This window comes from Girardinichthys multiradiatus, chromosome 5 (genome assembly GCF_021462225.1).
Source record: "Girardinichthys multiradiatus isolate DD_20200921_A chromosome 5, DD_fGirMul_XY1, whole genome shotgun sequence".
Classification (NCBI taxonomy): domain Eukaryota; kingdom Metazoa; phylum Chordata; class Actinopteri; order Cyprinodontiformes; family Goodeidae; genus Girardinichthys; species Girardinichthys multiradiatus.
In genome coordinates, this window is record NC_061798.1 from 21983404 (window position 1) to 22001593 (window position 18190).

At 37.2% G+C, this 18190-nt stretch overlaps 2 protein-coding genes and 1 long non-coding RNA gene across 5 annotated transcripts in view; 1 reads left to right on the forward strand and 2 right to left on the reverse strand.

Annotated features, from left to right (window-relative positions):
• Window positions 1-13027, reverse strand: part of LOC124868204 (testis-expressed protein 2-like) — a 41745-nt gene extending 28718 nt beyond the window's left edge. The window contains exons 1-2 of one of the 2 annotated variants that reach the window (XM_047365151.1): window positions 12883-13027; window positions 11841-11932 (exon numbers count right to left, since the gene is read on the reverse strand). The gene's annotated coding sequence lies outside the window, so the exon portion shown is untranslated. The remainder of the gene's footprint in view (window positions 1-11840; window positions 11933-12882) is intronic. The other variant, XM_047365149.1, reaches the window with a different exon arrangement.
• LOC124868206 overlaps window positions 1-18190 on the forward strand; it is a 39169-nt gene that overhangs the window by 3550 nt on the left and 17429 nt on the right. The window lies entirely within an intron of this gene.
• Window positions 14542-17704, reverse strand: LOC124868205 (myeloid-associated differentiation marker-like). The gene has a single exon (XM_047365152.1). The coding sequence runs from the start codon at window positions 17398-17400 to the stop codon at window positions 16519-16521; it is 882 nt and encodes a 293-aa protein (XP_047221108.1). The 5' UTR covers window positions 17401-17704; the 3' UTR covers window positions 14542-16518.

Sequence of the window (18190 nt, forward strand, 5' to 3'; positions counted from 1 at the left end):
CAAAGATCTCAAACTTGGACTCATCAGACGAAAGCACAGATTTCCACTGGTCTAATGTCCATTCCTTGTGTTCTTTAGCCCAAACAAGTCTCTTCTGCTTGTTGCCTGTCCTCAGCAGTGGTTTCCTAGCAGTTATTTTACCACGAAGGCCTGATTCACACAGTCTCCTCTTAACAGTTGTTCTAGAGATGTGTCTGCTGCTAGAACTCTGTGTGGCATTGACCTGTTCTCTAATCTGAGCTGCAGTTAACCTGCAATTTCTGAGGCTGGTGACTCGGATGGTTTTTGCGACTGCACTTGGGGACACTTTCAAAGTTTTCCCAATTGTTCGGACTGACTGACCTTCATTTCTTAAAGTAATGATGGCCACTCGTTTTTCTTTACTTAGCTGCTTTTTTCTTGCCATAATACAAATTCTAACAGTCTATTCAGGAGGACTATCAGCTGTCTACTGTATCCACCTCCTGCACAACACAACTGATGATCCCAACCTCATTTATAAGGCTTGAAATCCCACTTAAAAGGGCCAACAAGTGCTAAGCATCTCTGGGAACTCCTTCAAGACTGTTGGAAAACCATTTCAGGTGACTACCTCTTGAAACTCATCAACAGAATGCCAAGAGTGTGTGGAGCAGTAATCAAAGCAAAAGGTGGCTACTTTGAAGAACCTAGAATATAAGACATATTTTCAGTTGTTTCACACTTTTTTGTTCATTATATAATTCCACGTGTGTTAATTCATAGTTTTGATGCCTTCAGTGTGAAGCTACAATATTCATAGTCACGAAAATAAAGACAAGTCTTTGAATGAGAAGGTGTGTCCAAACTTTTGGTCTGTACTGTACATATTATCTTTTCTCAAACTGTTCACAATGTACATTTTATATTCATTTTGGTCTCTGTTCATACAAATTTGTGTATTTCAAAAATTAAGTTATGGACACACTCCAAAACATTATGCAACTTTTTTATATTGCAATTTTTGAGGGATACAGCTATGATATTTCTCTATTTAGGAAAATATGTGCAAAAAAAAAACGTTAAAAGTTTTCTGGTGGTTAATTGCACTTTTTAGCAATTTACTTAGTTAATATGGAGTTATTATATACAAAATATTAAAATGTAGGATGTAAGGGTTGTATTGATGTATAACAAATTGAAATGCTCCAAAAATGGCTCTACAGCATGTACAAAAGTAAAAATATGCTGCGGCAAAGTTGTTCTATGGTAGGTCATAAAGGGTTAATAAAAGTTATTCCTAACATTTCCAAACGTCCCTATAACTGTTACGATGTTGTAGGAAAACTGTATTTATACTGTGAAGTTAGAGATACGTAAATATGTCTCTTTATAATAACTATTAAGTAGAAGTACCATTATAACCTGCGTACCAAATACGTTTGTAGTTTTACAAGGAACGAGTTTAGTGAAAAACCTTTAATGTTTCTTACATTCTCTATTTCTATAACATGACAGCACCAACAAATCAGCTCAAACCAGAAACAGCAGCAAACATCATTAAACTGTCGACAACTTAGGGAGGTATTTAACTAGGTCAAACAAAACATAACAGATACTTTTTGAAAATATGGCTTTTGTTTACAACTGTGGACATAAGCATAAACTCTTCTATAAATCAGAAAGTGTGATTAGTTTTACATCTTAAACTGTTATCACTGCTCCAAATATTGTAATCATTTGTTATTGGTAAAAGTTTTGGAAATCAGTGATTTGCAATGTCAAAACGGCATCAATGACCGGCTGCCACACTGCACATCGAACTAAATTAAATTTGAAAAGTGTATGATGAAAGCAGATTATCGTTGCTGTACTTGTGAAATTACATTAGAGATGCATCAGCCAATTGGCCAGGGATCAACATTGGCAGATATTTCCTTGATCAATCTTTGGTCAAATAATGAAAAATCTGGGTTTTTATTTTATTCATCAAATGAATTAAACCTAAGAATTGCTACCGTTTTGAATGTAGTTTGATTTAAGGTTAGAAACATAGCTCTGATGCATAAACGCTAAAAATACTACCTCTATCAAAAGATCCCTTTTGGCATTTTATCCTTTAATGTGTCAATAAAAAAAAAAAGAAACAAAAAAAAAAAAACAAAATCCGAAAGCAAAAATAAAATCAGAATCAGACAGGAAATCAAAAGTCGGCTACGAATAGCCTGTTTTTCTTCCACAAAATTATTTGGTAGAAAACACAGCTCACAACAATTTTAGCCTATGAAGAAAACTATTTACCTAATTATTTCAGTCAGGATTAAATTAGGAAAAATGTTGCCTTCTCCCCTGACAAACTTTGGACAGTTTTCACTTGCTTACAAACAGCCAGCAAGATAACTCAACTATTGCCTGTGTTGCCTCAGCTGTTGTGGATTACAACACAACGGCTTGTGTGGAGCATGTGATAGAGCGTCCACTGAGAGAAGGAAGTATAAAACACTTCTGATTTAAGACACCAATGAGAGATTAAATAGATAGTGTTTTTACTGAATAACCCCACCATTGCACGGACACTACATGCAGATTAAAAATTATACTGTTCTTGTAAACAAACAAACAGAAAAAAATACACCATGCCTCTTGTGCTGCATTTCAGACTGTGTCAGATCAGCAGCCCAGATTTGTTGCTGTTAATAAAGAACTCTTTGCTGAACTGCTTTCAACAAGCCCTCATTATTTTTGCGTGAATGACTTTGCCTGCAAACAAAAAAGAAAATGTCGGTTAAAGATTTGCTTCCCTGCTGCAGTCAGAGACTTCAGACAGCCTTCCCAACAGCCTCTCAAACTGACATGCTTGATAGCTTTATGCCATCTGGAACGTATGAGTTGTTGATAAGTGTCTACAAATAGGCAAACACCTAAAAATGATCAGTTAGGAAGCATGTTAGTCTGAATTAGTCTGAAGCAAACAAAACACTTGACTAATAACTAAGATTGACCAAATTAACAATTAAAACATGACTTCTAACTTTTGTTACTTTTAGCCTTGTATCATTCTTTACATTCTAAATACTTAATTAAAGTGTACTGTAAAAGTATTCACACCCCATAAAATATCTCCATTTCCCATTTTGTCACATTGCAACCACAAACCTCAATATGGATTCTCATGTGATAGACCATGAGTTACCTCCACAAATGTGAAATAAACAAACACTGCTCATTACCCTCAACACCACATCCAAACCTTTAAAAAAAGATGGTGGCAGCATCATGCTGTGGGGATGCCTTCCTTGAACAACTCCAGGGGTACATATCATATATCGGACTTCATCTTCCAGCATGACATTAACCCCAGACTTGTTGGTCTATCGCATAAAATACACTGAATGATGAGACAAAATGTAGAAATGTTCGAGGGGAAGTGATTAAAAACTTCCAACAACCTCCCGAATAAAAACAAAACACTGGTTAAAGTATTTCAGGATGATGTTGCTAAAGGGTTCAATTATGTTTTACACACTCTTTTCATAAATACTGACCTGTTGCAAGTCATGGTTTATATTTCTGAGAAAGGTTATAGCAAATCTTGAAGTCCATCTCCTCAAGTTTAGATAAACTTGAAAACCAAAGAAACACAAAGATGCCTGTTGAGTCCAATAGGATCAAATATGCTAGAAAGATTTACCTCAAAGCAAGTTGCAGTCTACCTAAATAATCAGTTACCACTAGGGCAAAATGGGAATGGTGCTGTTTGTGGAAACCATCTGCCCATTAACTCCCAACATGCTTTCCTTCCACAAAGACACTTTTGTTTCCCTTAATAGTTCCCAAGCCTTGTTTAATGTCGATATTCTGCATTCATTGGTTTCTCTAAATGCAGCCCATTAAAGAAAACTACAGCAGTTTATGAGATCGTGCAGTGGAACAATAAAGAAAGGGATGTTTCTCTCACTGGTTACTTTCTGGTTACATTCAGCACACCTGCAAAGTGCTGCTATAATCTGTCTGAAGTAATTACAATTTGTGCCTTCCACAATAGCAAGCATGTGAGGTCCCCAAGGGTCTTTATACAGTAATAAGCAGTTTCAAAAGCAATGAAAAGATAATTAAAAAAAGTTGCGATTTTTAATAATAAAATCATTTATTTGGAATTTGCTATTAGACAAAAAAATAAAATAAGATACCAAATAAAATTCTGGAAATTTACAATTTGTTTTGCGTAGAACTGCTCATCAGGACCTGTAAATAACTCCATGATAAAAGCGCTCAGTTTAAGTCTTACGAAAGACAGATGCAACATTCCTCAGGGCTGCCATTATAACTGCCTGCTTAAAAAAAAAAATACCCTGACAGACATCTTGCTTTTAATTTCAATCAGAATCTCTGCTCTCGTGCTGTCACTACATGCCGTCTGGTTTTGCATTCCAGATTCCACTAAAGCTTATTAATAGAAACTCTATATTTACACATGTCCTCACCTCCTACCTTGCGGCTGTCTCTTTCTGTTGGTAACAAGTGATCATTATGCTGATGGGAGTGGAAAGGCTGCCGCTGGCAAACGGGGAAGAGACAGCAGCTAAAACAGGCTGCAAGACGACAATCTGTAAGAGCTTCAGAAAGTCTAAGAAACCGTCCCCACGTCAGTGTGATCAAATTTCAACCATAGATTTCACTTTATAGATTATTGTGATTTATGTCATAAATCAACACAAATTAGTGCAAAATCGTGAAGTGGAAAGAAAAGAATATTGTATTTTATGAATGTTTCACAAATAAAAATTTGTTTCCAACTGTCATCAGAAATCACCTGATTGGAAAACAGAGACCACATATGTGCAATAGTCGCTAATGAAACATTATATTAGGTTATCTTATTACAGTATTATGTTATTACACATTACTAAAGATTTACAGCTCAGGTGGAGAAATCCATGCAGTCCACAAATGAGGTCTTTATAGAAGAATGGTAAGAAGAAAGTAAGAAGACCTCTTTAGCTTTTTGCCTTAAGCCATATAGGGAAGAGAGCAGGCAAGTCAAACCAGTGATTCTTAACCCTGGCCCTCGGGACCCACAGTGTTAGATCTGTCTATGCTCCAACACACCTGATTAAAATGATTTAATTATTTACTCAGCGTGCCCTCAAGTGCAGCAAAAGCCTGTTAATCACCCATTAGTTTAAGTTTGGTGTGCTGTAGCAGGGAAACACCTAAAACATGCAGGACAGTGGGTCTTGAAAAGCAGGGTTAAAAAACCCTGCCCTAAACCACCCTTATGGTAAAACACAGCAGTGGCACCATCGTACCATGAGAAGGATTTTCTTTGGCAGGGACAGGGAAGCTAGTTAGGGTTGATGGGATAAAAGTTAGTGTGAAACACAGCAAAACTACGGAGAAAACTTGCTCCACAAGCCATGTCATGAACACAGCAAACATGTGGAAAAAAAAGACACTAGAAATATGACCAAAATGAAACTTTTTAGCCCAAATGCCGTATGTGGTGGAAAACTAACAAAGCACATCACCCTGAACACACCATCCCCATGGTGAAATACAGAGGTGGCAGAATCATGCTAATCTCCAGCTGGGACAAGGAAGCCTGTCAGAGTGGATGGGAAGATGAATGTAGCTAAATACAGAACAACCCAAAAGAAAAAAAACAGAAGCAGCAGAAGCGGAGGTTACTTGGTAGAGGTTCAGCTTAAGCTTCAGCTGTTTTTTTTTTATTTCTAAAATACAAGGCATGATCTCCTGAGCAGATCTGGATATTCATGCATTTGTGTCATTGCATTTAGACGACTGTAATGGTCTTTTTACCGGTCCGGACAGATCGTCAATTTGATGTCTGCCAGCTACTCAGAACGCAGCAGCCAGACTTCTTACAAAATCTAGTAAACGCTAGATTTTAGAAATAGGTTTAAAATACTTGTTCTCACCTACAAGGCTCTAAATCTCACCTACAAGGCTCTAAATGACCAGACTCTTGATTATCTGTCTCAGCTTTTAACCAAACACTCTGCTGCTCTTTGCCTTCGATCCCAAGCCCAGAATCTCCTGGTTGTTCCTCGTACAAGGCTAAAAACTAAGGAAGACTGTTTGCCACTGCAATTCACTTTGCAGTCTCTGGACATAAAAAAAAAAATATCAAAAAACAATTTAAAACAAATTTGCTCTGCCATGATTTTATGACATAATTGTGCTTTTGTATGCTATGTACAGCGCTTTGTGACTTTGAGTCTGAGAAAGGTGTTTTATAAATAAAACTGACTTACTTATTCACTTGCTTCCAGCAGGACAACAATCCTAAACATAAAGGCGATACCGTTTCGTTTAAAAAAGATTATTGCTTTTAATCTCTAGATGTGTGAAGCTGGTAGAGACATACACTAAAAGGCTCGAAGATGCAATTGCTCCAAAAAGTATTGACTCAGAACAGTTTAATAAAAAAGTATGCCAAACCTTTGACTCTTGTTTAATACCAAAACAATATGAAAATTATTTCTTTCTTGTCACAATTAAGCACCACTTTGCGCTGGTCAATCACACAAACTCCTAACATATTTAACCATTAAATGTACACATTAAAACGGTATCAGTGCTTTTGCAAGGCGTTTTAGCTGCACAGGTCTGTGTACCAACAGTATCTTTCAGGCAAATGTCACCATTATTGACAGTTTGCAAAGACGTTTATAGAAATACGGACACACCTCTGTGTGCATTTCAGCAAAGACTGCAATTCTAACAAAGCCCTGGACATTGCTCTGATAAAAAGTTGACTGCATTCATGTGACAAGTGGGCAGGCCTTATGGTTTTGGATTGTTGTAAAGATGGTCAGCTATTTCAAAATGCTTCTTAGTTGACAAAAACCCATTTAGGCTTTCCAGCAGTGTATATCTATCCACACTATTTAGATCTATCTACCTATCCATCTATAGATTTATATATAGATATCCATCTATAGATTTATATATAGATATCTATCTATCTATCTATCTATCTATCTATCCATCTATAGATCTATAAATATATATCTATCTATCCATCTATAGATCTATAAATAGATATCTATCTATCCATCTATAGATCTATAAATAGATATCTATCCATCTATCCATAAATGTAGGCCTCCCTCATTGCTTTATCAATCCTAGTTAAAAACATGTACAGCAAGTCATGAAACTGCAAGAAAAGCACAATCCAGAAAGTCCCATGCTGTTAGAATTGGAGATTTGTTTTTCTATTACACTCAGTCCAAATGAGCCAAGAGCCAGGAGGCTAAAAACCATGAAAAGCTTAGGAGCCAGAAGCCAAACAGAGTTAGCACATGACAAGAGGATAATGTCCCTGTTTTGTAAATCTAGATCAGAGGTGAAAAATCAGATTAAAGTAGAAAAACACTTTCATTTAAAAGCCAGGAACAATTTTTTCTAAGTGGAATAGACATAAGATCTTGTGTAGTACACCCAAACAAAGAATTTACATATGAATGTTTGATGCGGATGGCAACTATTAGTTTGTCTTTAGATCAAATAAGACCACTAGGCCATCTGTTTTTTTCATGATTTTCATTGGATGGCTTCCAATTATCTATGAAAGATAGTAGATGGCTTGTTGTGGAAGTAGGGCTGCATGGCTTGATGGCGGGTGGACGGCTGAGTTGGCCGACTGAGAACGCACAGTAAGTGCCGTGTTTGAAGACTGAGGCTAGGAAGCAGAGCCGTTAGCCGAGCACGACCTGCATGAAGCAACTACACCACAGTTGTTTATCTGCAAACGTTCATCCTTTGGAGAAAAAGAGGAATTATTTACACCTGCAACTGCACACAGATTGACACTTGCAAGATACAGCAGTGCTTTTTGTTCATTGGTTGTCTCCATAGAAACACTAGCTTCATGTACAAGAAGGTAGACAACCTCAGTCTGTCCAGAGGAAAAATCTGCGGGTCTGCTGTGAGACATGTTAATGGTGTGGTAAATTTCATTTTACTCGAAGGAGTAAAAAAAAGTTTGCCTGTTTTCCAATGGCTCTTTTTAGGCGGCGAGGCTCCACTTCACTCGGTCTCCCTCTACTACACAGAACCTGTTGTGTTTCCATGGACCCACTGACGGCTGGAGCTTTGGCTTGAATGTCTTATATATGTTTTTTCACATTTAAAATAATCCACTGAGATACTTATCTGGACCACAGCCCAACTAGACCTTAAAATAAGGCTCAGGGTTTTAATGTGAGGGGGGTGTGGCAGGAGACGCAGAAGAGAGATGCCGTTGTCTGGACTGGTAGAGCTCCAAAGTTTGCCTGAAGAAGCTACAATTGTGGGCTTAATGAGTAAGTTTCTGTCTCATTCATGGCAATAACAATGACAAGGACTTTAAAGCACAAAAACTAAGACTTTTGACCCCAGTACGGTTAGTTTTAGCACATTCAGCAGGGTCTTCCTCCCGTTTTATACGATGCAGGCAGTGTGATTATGGGCAGCTGCTCTCTGCCTGCTCCCTCCTACTGCAGACAGTGGTTCGCTTCAGGACCGTCAATAAATTTCCAAACCAAACACACTGTTTCACGGTGTTATTGTTTTGTGTGTTTTGGGGGTAATGTTTGTGCATCTGAACAGCTGGTGATAAATGGGATCCATTGATTTAGGTTGTTATTAAATGCAGCCACCCGCCTGCATGTAATTCAGAAAGCTGATGTGTTCCTTTTTTTTTCTTCCAGCCTTCAGGCATTGGTTTATGATTTGTAAATGGTGAAATTATATTTCGGTTTGACCCGCTCCGGCCATTGTAGTCCTTAATATTATTGTAGTCGCTCATGAGTTTTCTTACCTTTTCTCCCCACTACCTAGTCAAAAACCTTCTCATTTCTCCTGGTCCCATGGCCAATCAGTGAACAGCAAGTCTGTCACATGTAGTCCCTACTCAGCCCCGATCGTACCAGCTAAGGAGCAGGGACCAAAGAAGTAGGTACTGGTACGGAAAAAAAAGTAATGGTAACGCTCGCAAAGCAAGCTAAGTGGAGTGGAGCTGGGCTAAATAGAATCAGTGGAAGAGGGGCAATTATTGACTTCTTATGCACCTTGACCTTGTAGCCAGGTGCTGAGAGAGGTGACAGAAACTGTTCCGCTTACACCTGAAAATAGCTCTATTTATTAAAACACATCTGGGACAAGAGAAAAGCAACTTTGATTTATGGTGTATTTTCACATATAATATGAAATTACAATAAATCACTTTTGAAAGCTATAAAAAAAAGCCAACTGTCAATGAGGGCATGATGCCAGTTTCGACACCGACCATGATGAGCCACATGTTGCGAAAAAAAAAAAGTTGAATCTGAAACCCTCTCCTTTAAAAACAAAACCACTGGTGTATAAATAACTGCACATACTTGTTCAACTGCTTTGAAGAAATATACAAAATCTGTAAATTCTAGTGTGAATATAGAGAATGTGGCAACCATTCACTTTCTGATGATCATAATTGGAGTTTATTTTTGAAACCTTGACATTGGAAAGAAATGAACATCCTCCACCAAATCGTTTTTGATATGCTGCCGACAGAGCTGAAGTGACACCTCAGAGTTTGATATCTCCCTTCATTGCACCTGCTGCTTCAACCATTACCCTCTGCATGTCTGTTACACGGGGTGGAAACAGTATCAGCCTTCTAACATTTATTCACTCTCTCCTTTCAAGGGGAACTGATCTTACTGAAATTTTTTTGCGAGCTAAAATTCCAACATAACTGAAATACCACTGTGTGGCTTTTTATGTTTCGTTATTGTAAAACAAACAGCTAGTATGACATTATGTAATGCATTTGTCCAACAATAAATATTTATGGCTGGTGAAACATGGAACTTTGTTTAACCTATTTTCTTAGTTCCCATCATGACCCGTTCCGGTATTATTGCCTTATCATACAGTGACTGTTATGACTAATAAGTCAACATCAGGAATTACTGCGAGATAAAAGTACGGCTACTGGCCTCCCACTTAGTCTCAGTGTCAATGGCCATACTTTATGTGCAGTTCTGGATGTAGTTGTCGATACCATCTTTTTTATGAGTCATCCTTTATTCTTCAAATGGATAAATTAAGCCATATTTCTGGTTTTCAACGTACTTCAGTTACATACACATTTAATTTTCCTAACTTTGATCATTAAGACAGTTTCTAAAAACAGTTTTCTAAAAAAAAAAAAAACAAAAAAAAACTTATTTTATTAGACTTAATGTTTTGTGAACCAGAGAAATGCATTTAAGCTCATGTGGATCTTCATATGACTCATTATATGCTGGCTATACTTTACATAAGAATTAACAAGTTAGTTAAAACAGAATGCAAATGGAAAAATTAGAAATTGTAAAGAAAGCAAAGGAAGGAACATCATGCATAAAGACAGAATGCTCCCTCCTTATGCTAGGCCTGTTTTAGATCCAGAAAACAGATGACCCCAAATGGCTAAACAACCTCCTGACCGTGTGTTCAAGTTCTGCAGAGGCTTGATTAATCAGGTGTGATGAGCAAGAAAAAACCTCTACAACATGCAGAACAGTGGCACTCAATTAGTGGGATTAGACATTGCTGCTTCGTACCAACTCTCAAGCATGGTGGTGGAGGAGTAATGATTTGGGCCATTTCTGAACCTGGACAACTTGCAGTGACTGAGCTGACCATGATCACCAAAGTGTTCTGGTGTCAAATGTAATGCCATCTGTCTGACAGAGGAAGGTTGGTGTAAACTGGGCCAGGACACAGAACGGTGGTACCAAACATGGCAAGAAATATCAATAATTATAAAGAGGATTACTTAAAAAAAAAAAACTCGTCAGTCCTAAATCTTGAAGGTAAAAATAGTCATCTGATAAGTTATACCAAATTAAAGTCATCAGTAATTTTTTTTTTAATGAGTTACACCAAAGAACATGTGTTCTTATCTCTCTTTACAGACAAATGACATTTTATCATCAATCAGTCCTCATTATGTAATTTAGGCCTCAGGATATAAACCTTTTTCATACCACTAAAACAATAAGTTCAAAAGATCTTTTGGTCTCAGCAGGTCCAGCTTTATTATCCAGACCGGTTAATCGGTAAACAGGGAAAAAAAAAGACTAAACAAGTGTTGCAAAAGTATTTATACCCCCTAAGGTTTTTCAAATTCTATCTTGATACATCTACAAACTTTAATGTATTTTATCGAGATTTCATCTGACAAAGAAATAGTAGTGCATGAAGTGGAAGGCAAATGAGGTCCCACGGGCCTCTCGGTGGTTTCTCTGATTGATGCACTCCTTGCAAGGCCTTTCGATTTCGGTGGGCAACCATGTCTTTGCAGTTTTTGCCATTTATTTAGCGGTATCAGAGAAAAGAGAGCCGAATAAACACACTTTTACATTACTTTGTAATATAAAATGTGAAACATTAAAAGAGTATGAATACGTTTGCAAGGCAATGTACATACTTTGCAGGTAAAATGTACATTAGGAATCAATATAAGCAATAAAACCATGTAAAAAAGGGAAAAAAAAAAACTTCAAATTCACCCTTCAAAACTTTGGGTCTGTACATATAGGCTTTAATGAGTAAATGTAAGCTCACAATTTAGAAACAAGTGCTCTATAACCTTTACAAATGTTTTAAAATTCTTACTTGGCCCTGTATATGACATAAGACTCTCTTTCAGCTTGACAGTATTAGCAGACACTGCTTTTCAACATTGTTACTCTAACTTTTCATTATTCAGAGTTTCTCCTTCCTATCATCCCTTATCGTTCCTCTCTCTCTCTTTCTCTACATAGACTTTGCCCCCTCTCAGGTCATTTGCAGCACAGGAAGCAGATCAATAGTGAGTTCAAATGTACTGGCTAAGTGCTTACCTTGGATACTCGGGGCCATTCAATCCAGCCTGGGACTTGCATCTGGCAACAGCAGAATCAAATTTCTCATCTCCGTAGAGCTCAGGAGGCTTCTGAGAAACACATTTTAAAGTAGAAAATAACTAAAACGAATATATATCGCAATAAAAACAGCAAGATACAAACTAAATGCTCCTGCATCAATGGATTGTTTAATTTGATTTTTGCAAAACTTTGGTTTTCTTGATGTAAATATATATACATATATATACATACACACAAAATCATAAACATTAATTGACACTAACCCATCCTGCAAATACCCACTTTGCCAATTTTGTTTAGTTGCTTTTTCTTCTACGAAGATGAAGATACTTCAAGCGCACTGATAAAACTGCCATTTAAGTGGATTAAAAAAAAATAAAAATAAACATTTGTTATGTATTGTGGGGCGGAAGAGGCTTAAAATGCCATTCACAGAAAGAAATAGATAAAGAACTGTGGATGCATAATATTTCTATGGACATCTTTACAAAACTGTGTCCAGGGGACACAGCTGAAGCTATTTATTTACAAATAACTTTGCACAAACAAGAATCATCAGTGTTGCAGCAAATGATTTTTACTTAAAGAAATACGTCAGCTAAAACTGACATTTAAATGGGTGTTTCTTGCTCTTGCATTTACAGCGCTGTGGGCAACCAAGCAACCATATGGCGGGCGAACGGGCTCAATGTGCCGTGGTTTGACCAAGAGAACATTAAATGAGCTAATAAATATATTAAATATATTTTTTTCAGCTTTACGCAAGGAACAACTAGTTGCCAAACTAGCTAGTATTGTGAAGCAGCTGTGAAAACAGTCCTAAAGTAATGTAATGTCGCACACTTTTAAGCGTCACTAAGTGAAACCTGACTTCAAATCAGTCTTTAACGAAGCACTGGTGCGAAATTAAAAAGCGCCAGCCTCAACCTAACTCAAACATTGGGTTTTAAAGTGCTCCCCTGACCGATACCGCCTCACAAAACCTCCCAAGCTGCTTTAAAAACAAGACAAAACTCACCGTGTAGAAGGCTTTCCATCACGGTCTGGATTCACCGAACAGAACCACCAACGAACCCGCAGATTCGAATGCTAAGCCGTTTATTAACGTTTATCGGCTTCACGCACCAAGTCGCCTTCAAGCGTCGTTTTGTCGCTTTGCGTGTTGACAAGCCTTAAACGGGAGTCAGTTCCTTAAAGAAAAAAAAAAAACCAAAAAAAAAAAACAACCTTGGACTTTATGTCAGACCAGAGCAATCGAACCCGCGGCTGGATTCTTACGGTCGTTGTGGTGAACAATCCACTTTTCGATAAAGCTTCTAAACAGGCCTGCAGCAGATGATACAGATGTGAGACTGCAAACAGTAAAACGCAAATAAGTTACTATAGGCTTAGTGTTACTCTCCACTGCTGAAAGGGAAATTACAGACGTTTTTGAATTTAAGTTCATCTCAGTTAGTTAGAATATAGCTAATCAGTCGGTATTTGTTTTCAGTAATTCAAATCAGAAAGTGAAACTTATTTCAAGCGTTGACTATTTTTATCTGGATGATTATAAGTTACAGGTAATGAAAACCCCAAATTCAGCTTTTCAAAAACTAGAACAATACATAAATATATATAAAAATATATTTTTTATATAGATTTGTTATGGCCTGCTGAATCATAAGTGAGACTGATGTCTCCACAAGAAGGGTAAGCCACAACAGGTAACTGCTAAAGAACCTGGCCTTTCACAGAGTACTGTATCTCAGCATGTTTATTGAAAGTTAAGTGAAAGGAAAAAGTGTGATAGGAAAAGGTGCTAAGCAAGAGAGAGAACCACAGCCCTGAGAGGCAAGCCTATTCAACAGTTTTAGGAAAATTCACACGGCTTGTTGCAGCTGGAGTGAGTTCTTCCACACACTACACAGCCAGAACATGAGGTCTAACTGTCCCATTCCTTGTGTTAAGTTACTGAACTACAGACAACACCACAAGTGCTGGGCTAAGGAGAAAAATGACTGGACTTAGTGGTGTAAAGTCCCCCTTATTGATGAAAGTAAATTTAGATTGATCAATTTTTCATTTGAAAACAAGAACAGAGTCTGGAAGAAAAGTGGAAGGGCACAAAATACAAGCTGCTTGAGGTCCAGAGTGACGTTTTCATAGTGATAATTCGCTGAGCCATTTGTTGGTGTTGGTCGGCTGTCAGTTTAAAGGCACTACAGCTGGAAACTCTAGACCACATCATGCTTCCCTCTCCTAACAAACTTTATAGAAATGCTGATTTCACATTCCAGCCTCATATTCCAATTAACTGAATTTTGGGGCTTTTATTAAGTGTAAGCCACAGTTATCAAATTTAGCTTGAAATATATCACTTTGTGTATAATGAATCTTTATAATGTGCAAGCTTCTATTTCTTCTATTTCTAAACTACTTAAATACATTCCTAGTTTGAGGCTATTCTAATTTAATGAGATGCACATATTAACTAAACTGAATATTACACTAAGTTTGGAGAAATAAAAAAATTTAAATGACTTACAGCTAAGCTCACCCCTTTCCCCCACAAAACTAATATAAAATATTGTTTTTCTCAGATTAAAGAAAATCTGATGCATTCATAGCATAGAGTCTAATTCTGGGTAATGCATGAATTATCTGCGTGAATGAACCATTAACTTTGCAGACAAAGATGCATTTAAAGCTTGATAAAGTTTATTTGATCAGAAATCTTATGTGATAAATGACGGCTTTTATATGAAAGACATACAAAATGTCCTTTCAAAGTTAACCCCAGAAATAGAAATATGGAAACATTCTGTTTTGTTGCCATCTAGTGGTGATTGATGACAACTGCACTGGCGTAAGCTTGTTTATATAAAAAACAAAACAAACATTTTTTCCTTAAAAGCCATTTCCACAGATTCACTTTAAGGCGGTTTATAAAGCAGCCACCACATGAGATATATGTCATTATATCAGTATATCAAAAATAAACATGGACATTGTTTAGTAGTTGAACAATAAGCATGTGATAGCAAACTGTGGTCTGCATGACGTACTGTATTTACTTTAGAGCAACAAAACCAATCCTTTATATAGCACTTAGTGAAACTTTACAAGTTAGTTCAGTGGTCTAGTTCTCAGAGGCTTTTCATTGCACTTTAGAAAACATCAACCTTGTCAGGTACCTCCTACTTGACAATAAAAGCATTTGTACACGCTAACTAGCCTATATGAATACCTGACATAAAAAGACAAACTAATCACATCTGTGACTAGAAATGTAGAGTGTTTTTAAGTGGCACCACATTTTGTAAAACTCCTTAAAATAAGCTGATAGTAATGTAGCCTGCTTACATACTGGGCCCTTTACTACAGCATGTTGAAATATCTGTGAGTTCATTGGGAGCTCAACCAAACCAAACAGTAAAAATATAAAAATGTACTTCGAAACTAGTTACAACTTGGTAAGTCAATCTAGTTGTGACAGACTCTGGAGAAAACATAGAGTTGTAGTAAGATGACCATTTGTTAAAGGACAATGTTCAATGTGAGGAAATAGTTGAGAATCAGAAATAACCTGAAAAAAGTTATTGAAGTAGAAGAACCTGGTTCTAAAAGTTCCGGAGAAGTCCACAGACCAGAAGAAGGGTTTGCAAACTTGTGTTGGAGCATCTTAGTTTTGACAAAGTCTCCTTTGTCAGTGTTCACCAGATAAGGATGTTGTGTCATGGGTTACAAAGTTTTACAAATCTTTCTCCCAGATGAATATTAAAAATAATATTACAACAGCATAATGCTGAATGCAGAGCTTGGCCTGGTTTAATTTGTTCAGTTTTCTCATCATAAAATTCTCAGTTTTGAGAATTTTACAACGTTTGGTTGGAGGATTCAGCTAAAGAAGAGACTTTTCATGCATTTAAATGACTATTCCCCTACTGCTGATTGTTCGTAGCTCATCCATTTAGTTTATATTTAGCTTTTGCTGACTGTTTTAACCAGCATTTTTTAACAGCTCAATTTTTACTTAATTTTATACAATGTCTTTTGACTAAAATACAATTTACTTTTATTTTACAATCTAGTCAGCTCTAGTAATTTTAGATTCAGTCAAGTCAATTTTTGTACATCTAGGAAGAAGACATTTAAAAAGCTTTTGTAGACTAAAACATGAAGGAAAAGAATGCATTTTTTTTGGAACAATTCCAATCTTTTTCCAATGTTTGTCAGTGCCAGAAGATAGATTTGAATGGAATTCATCTCGCTCTAAAATTTTCATTTTGTTTCTATTCACTGATGAAAAAGCACAGAATGTTTTTCATACTTAGTCATTCTTCATTAGTTTTTACTTAGTTTGTCCTGTTTTAACAAATAAGAAAAGGTAATTGATGAAATCTACCAAAAAATCAACACTATTTCCATACCAGTTAAAGCGCTTAGTTTAGTGTTTGCTTAAAGCACTAAAGCCTATAGTTTTTAACTTGTTAACTGATAGTACAAAATTGTCTCTGAGTGCCACTGGAGAAGGTCAAAATACCACCAGTGGGACAACAATAATAATCAAGATCTGAGTTTAGAAATAAAATTTGACATGACAGAAAGAGCAAAAATGTAAATCGGTAAGATTTGTTTTGTAGAGAATCAGTCAGAAACTTCACAACCAGCTTCACATGTGACTCCTGTCACACAACAGTTTGATGGAGAAGGCAAGATCCACCGTGTAAGCTAACAGTGTGATACTAGAAACCACTGTTTCTACGATGACCAGATTTGGATAATTTTGTTTGGATTCCGTCTCGCTCATCTGCATTATCTTGGTCAAACAAATCACTGTTGCCAACATGTAGAGTAGTACCCCAATCAGGCTGAAGGCGGCCAAAAATCTGTCAAAAGGCAGGAGGCATCGTCCAGCAAAGTCACCCAATATCACCACCAGGGTGACGAGAGATATGAAGACACAAACGCCATATGAGACGTACGGCACCCAACGCTGCCAGTCTGGTCCAGTCTGCAATTTGGAGATTGACAATATCAGAGGTATCATCTGAAGACCACCCCACAGTTGGATAATCTTAAGAAAACCAGGCAAACTGCTTATGTAGCCTCTTTGTTCGTGTGCTTGGGTGCGAAGAACACAAGACTCAAAGACATAGGCCAGGAAGGTGAGACCAGAAGCCACTGCAGCAGTCAAAGCACGTGCAGACACAGTTGTATGATCCATGACTTTCCAGGGAAAAAACACAAACGAGCTGAGACTCATCAACGCTCCTAACAGTGCCACCATCATGGTCAGGTTCTTCCAGGATATTGGGATGAGGCTGTGGAACTGGATGATGCTGATAATGTGTATGAGGAAAGTAACCACAAAGAAAAAACACCAGGTAAACATACAGAATATTCTGAATTTGTCCCGATCAGGTGAAATGTTCAGGTTATGTTCCATTGAAGCCACAAGACTGAAGGCTGTGCAGCTGGAGAGGACTTCCAATGTTCTCACCAAAAATAGTGGACTGGTGAAGTCTCGGGCCTCCAGAACAATCACAGGCATTGTTACTGTGTTGAATCCGTACAATCCAGTATCCACAAGACAGAAGTTTTCTACTTTGCAAATAATCCCTCAGTTTGACTTCGTGGAGATTCAGTTGTTTGAAAAACCATGTGGATCCACAGCTTAATATGTTTTGCTTTTAGTCATATAATCCCAAAAATCCAACAAAAAATTAGATTTAAGCTTGTCTCGCAGAGTTCATGAAAACAGGGCATCAAAACAAAAATGAAAAATCCAAGAACCACCTAAGGCATCAAAATCTTCTTTATTTCTTCCCACCATGCCTCATCTGCTTACTGAAACAATTCAAAACAGTACCTCTTGGAATATAGTTTTGAAGCAGTGGTGCAGTGAAAGATAAACCTCGCCTACTTGCTTACTTCCTTTTTGAGGTTGCAGCCGTGCACTTTCTGTCTCACTGGAGGTAGGTGCAAATGACCACAATAGAAGACAAGTGCAAACATGGCTTTGTTTCTCCTCCCTTCCTTTCTCATGAAGAGCAGTATTTTGTTCTCAAGCAGGAGTTTTAAATTAGAATCCTAACTAATTTGTTGGGTAATATATGATACCACAGATAGGATATTTATTTTAGCACAAGATTTGTTGGTTGCTGTAAATCATTTAAATGTTACTTTGTAAGATCAGTTTATGGGTGTGTGCTTGCTTAACCCCCTAGAGAGATTAAGCTGCTTATGTGCAGAACATCCTGTTTCCCTTTGCAAATTCACATGTGGAAAAATGTTTGAGTTGAATGGAAACGAAAGTGGGTGCCAGCTGCGAGATTAAATTG

Excerpts from the sequence above, each read along its gene's own strand:
- LOC124868205 (XM_047365152.1), bottom strand. The coding sequence starts at position 17,400 with ATGCCTGTGATTGTTCTGGAGGCCCGAGACTTCACCAGTCCACTATTT.